A 16,248-nucleotide genomic window follows, 5' to 3' on the forward strand; every position below is an offset into this window, starting at 1 on the left:
TCGCTGTCCTATGTGTCATACCAAAACAGAACAAAAACAACTGGATTTTCTATTTGTTTTTAGAACTTTTCCAAAGCATTGTATAAATGATGACCTTTTAAAATAAGTGAGATTTGATTATACTTTAGTAGAGCTCTAAACTGTGTGGAAGAGAGTGGAAATGAGAAAGGTACTTAGGCTGAGATAGAGGGATTCCCTGGGTTGTTGGTGAAGGTAACTTCAGAGCAGAGGAGCAACAGCACATTGGAAAGAATTTAGGTATGAGAATGAGAGCACAAGGATCTCATCTGTGGTACAGGAGCTCTGTAAAGTCCTTGAAAGTTGTACATGATATATGAAGAATCTGCCCTGTAGGTTAGGTTATAGGTTTTCAGGGTGTAATTGCAGTAAAGGTTTTGTCCAAATTTGGAAAACCACAGAACACCTGAAGTTCCCTCTGTAGTAGGAAATGCCCTTCAGCTATACTTGCATAACTGTGTTTTATCTCCTGTATTCATGTTGGATCTCTCTTACTGCATGATCATGTTTTTTATAGGTAAACATAAGATATTTAAATTGAAATATTTATGTATTTTATGCTGAAGAAGAAGATACAATACAGGATCAGCTTTTTGTACTTAACACTTTCTTTTTTAAAAAACTCTGTGCACAATAAATAGCTCCTTCTATAACACAGTTATTGAATTCTTTTCCTCTGCAGCACAGAATAACAGACAAAATCCTTCTCATCAAATGCCTGACTGTGCTGGGATGTGTTATTCTCATGTTTTTTCTCAACTCATTTGTTCCAGGTGTCTATTTAGATCTTGGTAAGTTTCACATTTTTATTCTATTTAATTGACAAATAAACCCCAGCTAACTAAACTGTAACATTTTTGAGTCTATTCAGAAGACTCATGTTTTTGTTAGTCCCTGGCCTCACCATTTCACCAGGTTAATCAGAGCACCAGTTTCTCAGAACAAGCTTTTGAAATGCAGTCATGTCTCAGCTACCCCAGGAGAAATAGCAGGTAGAGCTCTTAACTTCTTTTTTTTTTTTTTTTTTTTTTTTTTTTTCCTGACTTCCCAATATTAGCAAGGTGGATAAACATTACAGAATGAGCAAATTTGACCTTACCGTCATTTCACTGTAGGCTTGAATAGATGACCAAGATTCATTATGAAAATCAGAAAGTAATTACTCTGTGTAAGAACATTTATGTAGTCGGGCATAATTTTATAAGTACAGATAGCTCTTCATATAAATTCAAGTTACCATTATGTTACCATCAAAATATATCATTTCCCAAAATAAGACCAGGAAGACTCTGCATATGGTTGAAATAAAAATAACTAGATCCTGTGCCTAGGCCTATCTGTGCAGGTTTTTATACAGTTATGTGTCTACATCCCTATAAAGACATTCTTGAAATTCCCCCAAAATAGAACAAAATTAAAACTCACATTTAACTGAAGGGCAATTGTAAAACCTGCCTGTATATTGGCCTATGAAAACTTAATGATATTTTTGGGGGGCTATGAAGTGTTTGGAAGTTATGGAATTTTAAATGTGTGTTTTCTCTTGTCATCTGAATCTCTTCACTGTGTATGTCCAGTGACTAAAAGATGCAACAGACTCAAGGATGAATCACTCATAAGGAATAAGTCATTGACTGAATTATACTATACATTTTGGTTATTCACTATACAGAGCTAGTTCTAACTTTACAGTGGTGATCAGGATGGCGTCAAGACCTCCCACCCTTGTTGCTACCACTTCAGCTATATTAACTGGCTTAGTAATCTACCAGTAGCCAAAGGTGGCTCTTCTTTCTGCTTGGACCTAGAAAGATGTGTGTTGGTGTTAGTGGTACCAGTGGGGGGACGTGAACAATGTGTTTTTAAATAAGCACAGCTATGCTGCTAAACATATTAGTTCCAAGGACTGAGCTACTGCCCTCAGACATAGGCTGCAGGATGGCTGTGTCCATGCTGCTCACACCTCATCTGTGCAGTGCAGTATGGCACAGCAACTAGCCCTGTGCTTCTGTGTGGCACTGTAAATAGTTTCGTCTGCATGAGATTATTAAATTGTCGGTTCACTCTGAGGGCAGTTTTGTAGCCTAATAAAATTGTTCTAAATTCATAATACTGAGGACATATGGCTTATTACCCTGTATTTATTATGGGGTTTCAGTGCATAAACTTGCCTGAATTAATGTTGCAGTAACTGCATGGAGCAGGAGCCTAAACCTGACTCACCCTTGTTTCTGTTTGAGTGTGATCCCTGAAACAAATTGTCTTCAGAAGTACTTATGTTTGTCTGAGATGAAACAAGCTGGGTCAGTCCAAGACAGCGGTCTGACTTTGAAGCAGTACTTATGAAAAGGGGGATTCTGGGACACTGGGACCTCACTGCGGACTTGGCCTATGAGGTTTCCTGATAGTGTAGATACAGCAGGAATATGCTGGCATGCAGCAGAAGTCTTGGTGCTGTGGAGCAGTATGAGCCCAGGAAGTCACTGTGGCTAAGAGTGTAACTGAAGAGTTTCTACCAGCAATTTAAGAAATCAATTTTCACCCTTACTTTTCTGACTCAGATAAAAGTGAGCACTGAACCATAGAAGATTTAGTGAATAAACCCAAAATATAAGTGTTTCTTAAAACCCACATGCAGTCATTAAAGAACTCATAGCATTGATTGCATGTGTTGCTAGTAAGATATTCTTTCAAGTCTGCAAAGTAATTGGAGTACTAGAAGAAATCTAGTAACTGGTGGGTTTTTTTTTGCCTACTCCATGTCAGTAAAATAAATGAAAGAAAGTGGCATGGTTGGCAGTGCAGGATTTTTTTTTATTCACTAGTCAATCTTCTGCTCTAGTCTTGAAAGTAAACATGGTCTGTACATGTTATTTAGTTTCTCCCTGTTCTGTATTCATAGTAACTCCATCAGATTACTAAATAAATGTTATTAAATCATATACATAATTCTATTAACACTTAATGGAGCCTGCAGACTTATTCTGTGATCTCACTGATAACTCCTGAATTCCATGGTCTTGATGCTTGCTGTCACTTATTACTGAAGTCGTACTGCTGTGAGTTGCTATGGATTTTAGTTCTCCGGTGGATAGAAATAAATTTCCTAAAATACAGCACATCTTGTACTCTGGTGGTTTGGTTTTATTTGTTCAGTAAGTTTTTTTGCATAAAAATGAAAGTAGATTGTAATTCAGTGTTTAATTTCCTACTAGAATAATGTTTTATACAGAGGCTTAAGTGTTAGAAATCTAATAACTTTTAATTGCATTTGGTAGAGTGAATTAGAAAGATTATAGAATTCTTTATCAGTCCCCAGCCTTGATACAATTTTTCCATTATGAACTTGGAATCACTGATATAATTTGAGGGAACTGACATTTTAATTTAAGTAATAAATTTGCATACTTAACTGTCTTAAAATGCAGAACACTTTCCTATTCAGTTCTTTCATACCTGTTCATCTGTAGGCTAATTCTATGAAATATCTATGTTAATGAAAGGTTAATAATGAGACTTTAAACAAACAGATATGGCAAACTTCAGAATTCTGGAGTGCTTTCATTCAGCAACTAAAGGATATTACTTTATTGATAAAGCACTGATAAAGTATCTGAGGAATCTTGCTTCCTTCTGCCTCTGGATCCTCTCCTCTCAGGGCCAAGTCAGTGATTTCTGAGTCAGGGTGAGGTCCTCTCCTGCTTTTAGAGAGCTGCAACAGAAGATTTTACTCTCTTCTTCAAGAAATAAGGTGTAAACTCAAGAGCCAACAAATCAGATATTGATGGTTTCAGAATAGAGATAGTATTGCTGACTCAGCTGCAGATTGCTGGAAAATGGGAAGTCATACCAGGAGAACTATAACTGTATGTTGGTCTGATTTGTACATTTGTTCTTGCATTGTTAACAATACTCGCTGTAGACAAGAAATTTGTTTATGTGAGTTTTTGAAATTAACATCTAGAGCAATTTTAAATAACAATGAATTACTTATTTATGGAAGGGTAGAGGGACTCAATGAATTCTTCCATTGTTCTTCCATTATTTTGGAGATTTCAGTATCAACTAGAATCAGCTGTGTTGTTACTACACGAAGCAGTGCTAGAAAGTTCCTGAATATATGAAGTTCTAAAAACACTGTGATTTTCCTCCCTTACTAACCAACAGAATCACTACAACCTTTCCTGATATTTGGACAAGTTCTATAAATCATCACTCTCTATCACTCCTAGGCCATCCTAGGTCTAAATTTTCCCTGTCATCCTTTCTCTAAAGCTAAAATCTTTCAAGCCCTTCAGTATTTATAAACAACTGTTGTTTGATGATGTGGCATCAACTACAGCCACGAGTGGGAACTGGCAGATTTGACATCATTTTGTGCTCTTTTTCTCTGTGCTCTTGCTTAATTCCTATACTATTTACCTGTTTTGACATGCAGTAGTGTTAATTTAACTTGTCTAATACTTTAACATTGAGATCAAGAAGAGTTCTGTACATGCCTGACCCTCTCGTCTCTGAATATTTAGCATAGAGATTTGGTTGGGCCATGAAGATACATATTGTTTTAAAATGTGAGTAGACATAATTGCACATAGAAGACTTAGCACATCTTTGATTCACAGTGGTGTTGAAAAAAATCCTTGTAAAGTGTATATGAACATGAGTTAAAAATAAATGAGACAGTTATTTTGTAGAATTAAAAACATTGGAGTAGAGCTAAATTGATGCAGTCAGCATTGAGTATAACTCAGTGTGGTACAGATCAGAGACATTGCTCCTTCTCAACATAACACTCTTTCTGAATATAGGAGAAATCTTTCTGCAGTCCCTGCAGTTGTTTGTTTGTTTTAATTACCCTCTTTAAAATGCAGAGTCATTTTTATGAACATGTAATTAAACATGGAAAATATTCTGTCCGTGTGGTTGTCCAAACACCTGATGTGGAAAAAAACCCACTCCCACCAAAGATGGGAAAGAGTAACAATTATATCTGCTAATACACTTTTTGTGCTTTAGTTCTTTCTTCCAGAAAGGTTGAGCTTCATTTTATCTTGATATTCATAACTTTTTTCTTGTCTCTTAAGAGTCAGTGAGGCTCTGGCAATACAGTGTGTTTGTTTTCAATGACCTTTACTGCGATAACATTGCAATTCTTTTAAAGACTTTTGGACAGGAGCAATATACACAGCTATATCTGTCAGCACATCTCTGTTGATGTATCACCTAGCTATAGCTAGTGAGGAAGCTAGTAATGGTTTCTTACTTACAGGATTCTATCTTGGGTGCCATCCTATCTCATTTACGGTATTGTACTTCAATTCATCGTGAGAATTAACAAAATCCATCCCATCCCTTCCCAATTCACAGAGGCTCATCAGTGATTACAGAGGAACTATTTCTCTACCTCCTTGTTTTATGCTATGCTCTTGTTCTTAACTTTGAAATTTCTTTCTATTTGTACAGGTTCCTGCTTAGTTGGCTTGCATAGGGCTATAGTTTCCATCAACTTCTTTCTCATTCTTTCAATCTTCTTATATTCTACTAAGTATTTTCTGATGCAGTGCAAGCAGTCCTGGACTGTCACTATCATGATTCTATCCCCAACGAACAGCCTTAAACTGTGGTGCTTCAAATAGCACAGAACAACTAGAAAGATTTATATGAAGCTAAGCTTATGGAAAGATATTGCTCAAAAGACCAGCAAGTTGCTTTGTCAGAGAGTAATTCTGTTAAAAAAATAAATTAATTAATTAAAGATCAAATAGTGCTTATCAGTTGACAATAAATACTGTTTATAAGCACTCAGTATGATTTTAGAATGGACATTTTTGGGGATACCTGATAAAATTTTAAAAAGTAATGGAAGAAACCTAAGTATGAAGTATTTGAGGATGGTGAGGTGCTGGCACAGGCTGCCCAGAGAGGTTGTTGATATCCCATCCCTGGAGGTGTTCAAGGCCAGGTAGGATGGGGCCCTGGACAATCTGATCTAGCATTTGATCTAGTGGTTGGCAACCCTGCCTGTGGCAAGGGGGTAGGAACTTGATGATTCTTGAAGTTTTTTCCAATAAAAACAATTCTATAATTCTGTGATTCTAATTCATATTCAGGACTACTGATATTCAATTAGTAGAGTGAGCAGTAATGGAAATATGTCTTTGATTTTGCTGTTTAATGCAAATATTTCTGTATCTATGCAAAATAGTATAATCAAATGTGTCCTTATACATAACATCACATCTGCGCTTCAGTGTATGAAGGACTGACATGCGTCCTTAGGTTAATTTGTGAGAGTTTATGAAGCTAAATGTATTTCTGATTAAGCTGTTGGGACACTGTGTTGGATTTAATTCCTCTTATATTCACTAGTGTGCCATGTAAGCCATGATTCAAAGGTTAGCATCAAAAGATATAGCTTGTTGTGGATGTTGTGGGTATGAGAGGGTCTCTGAAAAAGAATATCCTGTTTTGCTCAATTACAAATGTCTAAAAAAATCTGTTTCCATCATTTTGTTTCCAGGTAGGTGTATTACATTTTGATCCATCAAAAGATGATTTTTAAATCTCTCTTCTCATTTCTCACCTGTTCTATGTGTGATTTTGAACACTGTGTAGCCTGATTCTTCCTAGCTGCTGTTACATTTCCTAACTCTTTTTGTCATTTACTGCCACTGCAAAGATTGCTCTCTGCTGTCTGTAGCAGGCTGGTGCTTACCTGAAGACTCAAGAGAGAGCAGAGGCTGCTTCACAGGATTTGCTATTCGCAAAATGGATTCTGTATTTAAGGAGACCATCAGGCTCAGTTGTGACTTTCTTTGTTATTCATCTTCCCCGCAGGACTGTTAGTTATCCAGGTGCTTAACAACCCAGAGCTGTGCAGTTTTACCTACTCCTGCCTAAACATGGAATCTTGCACGTGTCTATACTGAGCATCACTCTGTTTTGCCCAGGCCAGTGCTGAGGTGTTATTCTGGCTTTAGTTTTCAGTGCAAATGTCTCAAGCACCATTTGAGCTTCCAGAAGTGTGAATTCTAAATTCATTCTCAGTATTCATATAGAAAGACTTGTTCACATTGTTAGGAGGAAGCTTATTATGCATTTCAGCTGCTACTAGGTCAGACTGAATTACTTTTACTAAGGAATACAGATTTTTCGTAATGAGCATTTGAAAGGCCTGCAGATTACACAGTATTTTCTTCCTTTCCTTTATTTCCCTTTCACATAGCTTCCTCCCGCATATTCTGTACTTCTATTTGATATTAGATTGTTTTTTATTTTCTATTTCTTCTGCTTGAATATTTCAAAATAGGATTTTTATTTTTATTTATCAAGATTGCAATTGTGTTCTGCTCATCATGAGTTATTTACTGTTCCGAATGTGATTTTCCCTCCTGGGTAAAGTGAATAAGAAAAGAAAAGCACTCAAGCTATTTCTGCTGTACCATTTTCCAGGTTTCTGGCAGAAGACATGAGAGTCTTTTCTATGAAGAATGCATTATAATTTTTCAAGGTGCTTTTTATAATAAAATATCATCTAATTTTTCCTAAAATAAACAAACTGTCACTGTCTTTAACAGGTGCTGTGTCAGTGCAGGAATGGAATTTAGATTCAGTTTCTCCCTGCATTATATTTACAGAACACCAATTGTTGTGAAACAGAGGCACTGAAAGGCAGTAAAAGAAGTAGTTTGTGGAACTATAAACGGACTTTGCTTTCATTGTAGTAATGAGAAGTTATTCTTTAAAAATTATCTCTTTCTTTTCTTCCTGGTTGTCTCTTGTGGCCCAGTAAGCTACAAAATAAAGGAATAGTCATGCCAGTCTGTAATGCATACTGGTATTCAGTTCTTTGAAAATGGAGGAATCTTTCAAACTGAAACCAAAGCAAATGCAAAGACACTCAAACATATGAAGCAATCTCATTTGCTATCTTGAACATGCTTAAAAGAACATTATCTAAAAAAGCCTCTGGACACCAGCCCATTTAGAGAGGTCAGATTGCCACATAATGCCTGTACAGACTCCATTGTTCACTTTGACAAACAGTTTGACAGAGAGCAGTCAATCGAGTAGTTACAGCCTACACTAACTACTGTGGAAGATGTTATTTTTGTCTAGGTGCCTGGACAAGATTCCTGAAATCAAACTGTGTCATAAATCGACATCTTACAGGAACTCCTCCAAAACTCCTTGAGAGACTCCATCTTTTTTCTCTCCTTCTCTTTGTTTTTGTACTGTACCCATCCTCTGGGAGATGGCTACCTATATCTCCTCTCTGCAGTTACTACAAAGATAGTAAATTCAGAAAAGCCTGTGCATGTAGACTGCGATAAGCTGTGTACAGCTCAAACTGGCTGCTGACATCTTCAATTCTCCAGAGATCTCTGCTTGCAGGACTGCTTCAGGAAAAGACACGTTCCTTACCCATTTGTATTCCTCAGGAACAGGCCACTGTTCTCTCACTCTAAGCTGTGTGCATGGAGTTACTGCATACTGCTAAAGTCCATGGTGCAAGAAAATGCTGACTCTATCCACTTCTAGCGCAACTTGTTAGTATTTCATTAGCTTTAATGAAGAATCATCTCAATTGTTCCAGAACTACTGAGCAATTCCTGTTCTTTAATCCTTCACACCCATTTACCTAATGCTGCACTTGCATCTGTGCAAAACAGCAGTAAAATTCCGCTGCTGAGCTCCTGATCTGGACCTGTCTACTTTCTCTTGTAGGTTCCCTCTAACAGGAATTTTCACCATCTGTATTTAGGGAAGAGCTGGGTACAGTGTATTTTACTGGAATTTGGAGAACACCTAGGAGTTGGAATTAGCCAGTGCATGTCCATGCTGCTTTCTTAGTGTTAAGTGAAAATAAATAGCTATTTAATTTGAATGGACTGATTCACTTTACTCTGGGGAGAGGTAGAAAATATCAGTGATAATTGCAAAAAAAATGTGGGAGTTGTCAGGAATTTTGATGGATGAGGGAAAGGTCATGGATTTTATCAACTTGGACTTTAGTGAAGCCTTCAATTCTGCCTCCCGCAGAGTTCTTCTGAGGAAGCAGGCAGCCCATGTCTTAGATAGGTACATTCTTTGCTGGGTAAATAACTGGCTGGAGTGCTGGGCCTAGGCAGTGGTGCTGAATGGAGATAAATCCAGCTGGCAACTGGTCTCCAGTGGTTTTTCACAGGGAGTCACCATTCCTGGAGGTGTTCAAGAACTGTGTAGATGTGGCACCGAGGGACATGGTTTAGTGGGCGTGATTGGTGGTAGGTGGATGATCAGACTATATGATCTTAGAAGTCTTTTCCAACCTTTCACGGATCTGTGAATTGACAGTTTTCTCCTCTCTTTTGCTGTTTTGGAGACTTTTATTGTACTCCTGTTCCTGTGAATCGTAACTGTTCTTGCAGTCTGCAAATGCCTTTGATATGAAAGAGACTATTGAGTATTTTTAAAAACTTCCTGGAAGAACTTTTGTATGAGCTTTGCCTTTGCTACATTCAAGCTATACATACCCAGGAGCAGGTGAACAAAAAATCTCCTCCCACTGTCAGCTCATGTCATGATCCAGCATTCAACCCGAGGACTACAGGGTATTGCCACTCTGAGGTCAGCTCTGGAGTCACTTCTCAATGGGTGGCAGAATTACCAGTTCTTCTCAGGAATATCTGGCATCTGCTTAACAGAGCACAGCACAAGTACAGAGGAAAAAAAGAAGCAAGATTGTGGGTACCTGAAGCTACAAAAGGGAGTCATCTGTACAAATGACTGTTGAGAGAAATGGCCTTAAATAGTTCCAAATCCTTGCAAAATTTGGAAGGCTGAGACAGTTATAACCAAGCTCTCCTCTCATTTCCTAAAAGAAAAAGGACACCTGACAAAGCAACTCACCAGCTATTGTTAAGAGAAAGACTCAATAAAGTGCAAAATCTATACATCTTTTACTCCAGTGCAAACTTTCCCCTTGATACAGCTGAGCCAGACATTTTCTACTACTTGACATCCCTCTGCCTGCAAGTAATATAGGGTGTACTGACCCTGTCTGTGCCAAATTTCATAACCAACAGAGCAAAGGTTTGGTTTTGGAGACTGCCTGCCTTGAATGAAGGAAGGGCAAGTTGACTTCACAGCTTCTTATGACACTTGTGAGAGGGACCAGATGGGTATTCCCATCCTGTTCTCTTTTTTGTGGTGGCTTTAGCTCTCCTCTCTTACAGTGTAATTTTTTGTGCACAAAGTACTTTTGACCAGGCATTAATTATATCACTGTGTGAAAGCAGGGACCAAACTTGCTCAGCTTGCTGCGTGGTGATGTTTCAGTCTGTGGTGGTGAGCAAAGCTGGCTATGAGACTTGGTTTTTGGATCCAGTCAAGCACCAAGAACAGACTTTACTCCCTTGGCATTTGGAAAAAAACAAAATTAAAATTAACATTTATTTCATGAACAGGCAGAAACTTTGTTTTATTTATTTCTTTTGAAATTTACATGAGGTTAAAATGGAAGAGAGCTTGATTTTGATTTTAAGGTCTTGGATGGTTTTGGATTTTTATTTCTTTAACCTAACAGAAGAACAATCCCATTGTTCTTGAGGACCTCTGTAGACAGCTCACTTTATTCATCTATGCTATGTAGCAGAGATTGATTCTCCCTAAGTTACACTTGAAATTTAATTTTAAGTTTGAGATTTAAAAGATTCTTAACAGCAGAGATTGTTATTCTTTCCTTCTTACTTGTTCCACAGTTTTTTGAATTCATCACTTTTCAACAGACTATATGAAATAGCACCAGGTATCTGAAAGAGTCACAACAAAGGGAGAAATGACTTGAAAAGGTGGGATGCTTTGTTTCCACGCTATTAAAAAAACCTCAAATTATGTATCTTGGTTTTACTCATTAAAAAAAAAAAAAAGATCTACTATTTAAGTTAAAGAAGAGAAGAAGAAAGGCAGAAGAAAAGTTCATCATCCCAAGGAGAGAAAAAAAGGAAGAACTTACCTATTTCTTGTTTGAAGTCTCATTCTACTGTTCAAAATAAATGTTCAGGAGAAATCAAACAGCTCCAGAAAGAATTTTAGCTGTGCAGAGATAGAGTGAGTATTGCTAGGACAGGAGATTCATGAACTACGTTCTCTATCTGCTTGCACATTTCTTCTGCATTTTCTCTGTTACCAAAATGTGCCTTAGTATGTGAGGATGTATATAGAAATCCTTTCTGGAAAGAGTCTCCTGTGCTGTTTAAAGCTGATCTCCCTGCTGCTTCAAAGATTTTTTTACCTGAGATTCTCTTCTACAGCATGTAGCCCTTGATTCTTCAATGTCTTGGGGCTGCAGTGAGCTTTTCATGAGGCTGCAGAGCCCTTCCATCTATCTTCTAACAACTGTATCTAGGGCTGCATCAAAAGAAGTGTGGTCAGCAGGTCAAGGGAGGTGATCTTGCCCCTCTACTCTATGCTGATGAGAACTCACCTGGAGTGAGTTCTCCACATCTAGATGTGGAGTCCTCAGTACAGGAAAGACATGGACCTGATAGAGGAAGTCCAGAGGAGGGCCACAAAAATGGTGCGAGGAGAAAAATGCCTCTCCTGAGATGGCAGTCTGGGACTGTTCAGCCTGGAGAAGGAAAGGCTCCAAGGAGACCTGAGAGCGGACCATCAGGATGAAAAGGCAAGCTATAAGAAGGAAGGGGACAGACTATCAAGTAGGGTCTGCTTTGACAAGACAAAGGGAAATGATTTCAAAGTAAAATTGGGGAGATTTGGATTGCATTTAAGGAAGAAGTTTTTTACAATAAAGTTAGTGAAACACTGAAACAGGTTGCCCAGATATTTGGTGGATACATTTCTGGAGGCATTCAAGGTCAGGCTGGATGGGACTCTAAGCAACCTGATTGATCTGTAGGTATTCCTGTTCACTATAGGCAAGTTGATCCAGGTGACCTCAAATAGTCCCTACGAACTCAAAGAATTTTATGATTCTATGATTATGTTTGAACTTCACCTGTTACAGCACTAGAGACAAAAATCCTTTAGCTGAAAAACGCAATACTATAACTTTTACATCTCTAGTAAATAGAAAATGAATTGTGAAGCATTGTTCTTTCTTTTCCTGATGTTTTCTTTTTTGCTAATGCAGGCTGGATTGCCATTTTGGGAGCCATTTGGCTGCTGGTCCTAGCAGATATCCATGACTTTGAGATGATATTAAGCAGAGTGGAATGGGCAACCCTTCTTTTCTTTGCAGCATTATTTGTTCTCATGGAGGTAAGATTTTGTGATTTCTAAAGCCTGAGAACTGACTTAAAATGTGAGTTATGAGTTATATATGCTGCAAGGCATAAGCATCCTGCAGATTCAGTCCCGTAGGCACAGTGAAGATTGAATGCAGTCAAAGTTGTATAGAGTAAAATGGTGGAGTGGTGGAAGCTGGTTCTGAGTAATTTTTCACTGTGTGTCTGTTCCCACTTTCATTCTGCTGCATTTGCTGTATCCGTTCAATACAGTCATTTCCAATAACTTGAATTTTCTGTTTCTGTTGTGTCTGTGGTCCCTGTGTCCAGATAGTTTATTTATATCTATGTGTTTACTCTGAAATTATTTAGACAAGTGACAGGAAAAATGAAAGAACATAAACCATTGTTGAAAACTGCTTCTAATCCTTTCTGCTACATGCAGGCCATCAATTGGCTTGTCAGATATAGGAGAATGGTTTGAAAGGGTAATATCACTGAATTTCAGTTTGCAATTGTAATTTAAGAAGATGTTCAGTACTTGAGATGTGTGGACATCTTACTGTGCAGTTTCTTTGTGTCTGTCTGTTCCTGATGGTCTGCTTTACCAGACACGTTTTATCCTGTTTAATATTTGATGCTTTTGTAAAGTTTGAATGGATTTATTTTTGCTTCAAATACTTGGAGGAATCTGTGTATGAAAACTCACATTTACATGTCAATAAGGTTTCTGTACATTCCCTAGAATGCTTTGGATTTCTCAGTTATTTGTTCCATTTAATGATGTTGTCAGGTTTTACAGAGATGGCTGGTAAAACTTCCTTGACTGCTGGCACTGCCATAGGTAATGAAATGTCTGCATGAGTAGTCTGGGGAAAGCCTGGAATATAACATACAACACCCCCACTATGTTCCTCAGTAACTGCAAGGAACCCAAGAATTTGTAAATTGGGATCTATAAAAACAGGAGGAAAAAAAGCAACAAACTAAATTTGAATTAAATACGAATAGTGAATAATCCAGCCAACTCTTAATTAATTCCAAACTGGAATTAAAAGTCTGGTAACCTCTAAGAAGATGAAAAGAAACTCTGATTACCATTAAGAAGCTTGTTTGAGAACTAGAAGGTCTAAAACTCATCAAGAAACGTTGATTTAAAACACACTCATTAGGACAGGCAATTCAGTTATTTATGTTATCAGCTTCTATAAGTCCTTCTGTTTTCTGGCTCTCATAGGGGATCCATTTTGAAGCCATTTTTACTTTGTTTTACTGCTTCTGTAACAGTGTATTAGTTATATTCCCTGATGCATTTATTGTTTTAGCTTGAATTGAACTGTTTTGTTTTGAGCGCTGTGTAACTGTACAATAACATAGTAAAGCACACAGGAACTTACTTGCCATTTGCTGCTAGGCTTCAGATATGAATGTTATAATTCACTGAGCTTCACTTTTATGGTTTCTCAGATCACCAGTGAATAGTTTGCTAATGAAAAATTTTTTTCCTGGCTCTTTAGAGTAACAGCAATTTAAGGTCATGAAAGAAACTCTTACAGTGGGAGATATTCATTTATATGCCATGAATGAAAAAGAAAAAAAGAAAAATACTTAGACAAAATAAGCAAAATGGATAAATATCATCCCTTATACTTCAGATTAGCAGGAGCTGACACTCTTTGTCAAGGCATTTTTCTTTTCTTAAGGTAAACAATGTCAGGAAAAGAAGTTCAAGTAAATATCTGCACTGAATCATTCCATGGATCAGGCAACTGTCAGCTCACATTCCTGGTGATCTTTCACCTCAGATGGTTGCAACTCTCAGACCATTTCTTACTTCTAGGAACGTTCCCTTCACCATTAGAAAGTATGCTTCAAACCTGTGTGGGACCTAGGCTACAAGACACTTTGGAAAATGTAACTTAAGTTTCTTAGACATGGGAGCTCTTGGAGGCTCTGCCTTTGGGTGCTTGTCAGTCCAGTCTGGTAGATGTTTTTGCAATGAAAAAGATGTACATCCTTTGAATCTCTCTTGTTTTCAATTGTGTCCTCAGGTAATTTGTCTTTACAACTGTCTTTTGCGTACTTGTTCTCAATTGTCTCTTGCAGACTGTAACATCTTTCTGCTTCTTTCTGTGACATATATTCCCATGCCTCTCAGGGTACATTGTTTTGTTCAGTCAAAAATGGTCACATTTACTTCAGGCAGAGTTTATTTACATCAGTTATCATGACATCCTCCCCATAAGAGTGATTCATGCAAATTTTTCTGTATAAACTTTGATCTAAAATGTTACCTGATGTTTTCTGCAGTAAGGCTCTAATTTTGAGCTGTCACTTGGGAACTTGTATGCTGGAAGGCACCAATTAGTGCAGTAATATCTCTTCCTCTCAGAGTGCACAGGAAGATCGTGGAGACCCCGTGTGCAGTTTACATTCTCGGGAATCCGGTGGCAGGGTGCTAATTGCTGCCTTTCAGCTAGGTGCTTGCAGGCAATTAGCCTGGAAATTGTGGACATCTTAAAGTTGGTTGTGTGATTAGTGCTGTCACATCTCTAATGAGATGGGCTAGCTTGACTGACTCTTGCAGGAGGCATGTGCACGTCCTTTCCTTGCGTCCCTCTTTCCTAAATATCTCTTTTGTAGTGCCATGTCTGGATTCCAAAAGAAATGTTGAGTGTTACTGAAAAGAAATATGTTGTGTTGATAGTTAGTTAAATAATAAGGCAGCAATGTTAACCAGAGATAACTCCGAGCTCTGCTTGCTGACAACTATGTGTTAAGAAGTTTGTTTTTAAGTCTGAACACAAAGAACTCTCAGAAAAATCTGACAGCTCATTCTTGTTCTTTCTTTTGCATATGTTTTAAAAATGACTTCGAGAAACATTGAGTTAATGAGCTCATATAGCAACCCCAATAGTATCAAATCAATGCAGTAACTTAAAATTATAACAAAGCGTTTCTTAAAAAACTTTATCCTGAAAAGTTAAAGCAATTTAAAAAGTCATTATTTTTAATGTAAGGTGAATGCATATGTTATTAAAAGTCTTATCACTTGTTTTCTCTATGCTGCATGTTTAAATGTAGATATACCTTTTCCTGTGCAACACATTGTTAAAAATTAATGCAATCTCTGTGCCAGCATTGTTGGCTGTACTCTAGCTTATGTTTTACAGTGGGAGAGTGTTCCCTTGGATCTTCTCAGTGAGTTATCCTGGCTTGTATGTGACAGAGCTTCCTTGCCTTTACTTCTACATCTCCCACTCTCTTGGCAAGCTGAAAACTACCAGCCTGCCCACACTGCTCCTGCAGCAGATGGGTGCTGGTGCCCTATGCTGCTGATGGTACCCAGATAGTTGCACACTGCTGCCCAGCTGAGATGCAGATGCAGGAATTGCTGGCCTGGTTGACAGCCCTGCTGTCATTCTGGCTTTACTGTGTCCTACACTGCACCATTCGGTATTAGTTAGGACCTTGATCCATCTCTGCCATGAGATTTGACAGCATGGTTGTTATTTATTTATTCATTTTTCCCAGTGATGCCTCCGAAGGGCTTTGTCTGACTGCCTGTTGTGTGTGGCATCATGTCATGTGAATGCTGACCTCTGCAGCCCTGTGTGGCAGTGCTCTCAGTCAGCAGAATGTCTCAGCTAACTGATTTTCTGTTGTGGCAGGAAAACGGAAAGCACCTAGGTCCAGTCTGAATAAAAAATAATGTGATTTTCTTTCTTGAAAAACAGAAAAGTCAAAAGATAGATGTATCCCATTCAACCCGAAAATAGTGCTTCACTCTGCACCCTTGTAAGAAAAATACGACCAAAGTGAATTAAGGGCTCTCTCTCATGAGTTAAATTTTCCCTTTCACTTCGTTTTTTGAAGGAGTAGATGATTCTCCTGGGGTGTAAGGACTCAGTTTTCATTCTCCTATTTGGCCAATGAGAAACCAAAGCCATAGCTACTGAACTGGAGTATCTTCGTGCATGATAGTAACCAGGGCTGCATGAGA

At 38.0% G+C, this 16,248-nt stretch overlaps 1 protein-coding gene across 1 annotated transcript in view; it reads left to right on the plus strand.

Moving 5' to 3' along the window:
• The window catches only part of OCA2 (OCA2 melanosomal transmembrane protein), a 166,653-nt gene that overhangs the window by 102,701 nt on the left and 47,704 nt on the right, over window positions 1-16,248 (plus strand). Inside the window, exons 18-19 of the mRNA XM_015851083.3 lie at window positions 701-809; window positions 12,152-12,279. Of these exons, the coding sequence (XP_015706569.2) occupies window positions 701-809; window positions 12,152-12,279 (237 nt within the window). The remainder of the gene's footprint in view (window positions 1-700; window positions 810-12,151; window positions 12,280-16,248) is intronic.

The sequence above is a fragment of the Coturnix japonica genome, chromosome 1 (genome assembly GCF_054131305.1).
Source record: "Coturnix japonica strain WE chromosome 1, WE-NBRP24, whole genome shotgun sequence".
Taxonomy (NCBI): domain Eukaryota; kingdom Metazoa; phylum Chordata; class Aves; order Galliformes; family Phasianidae; genus Coturnix; species Coturnix japonica.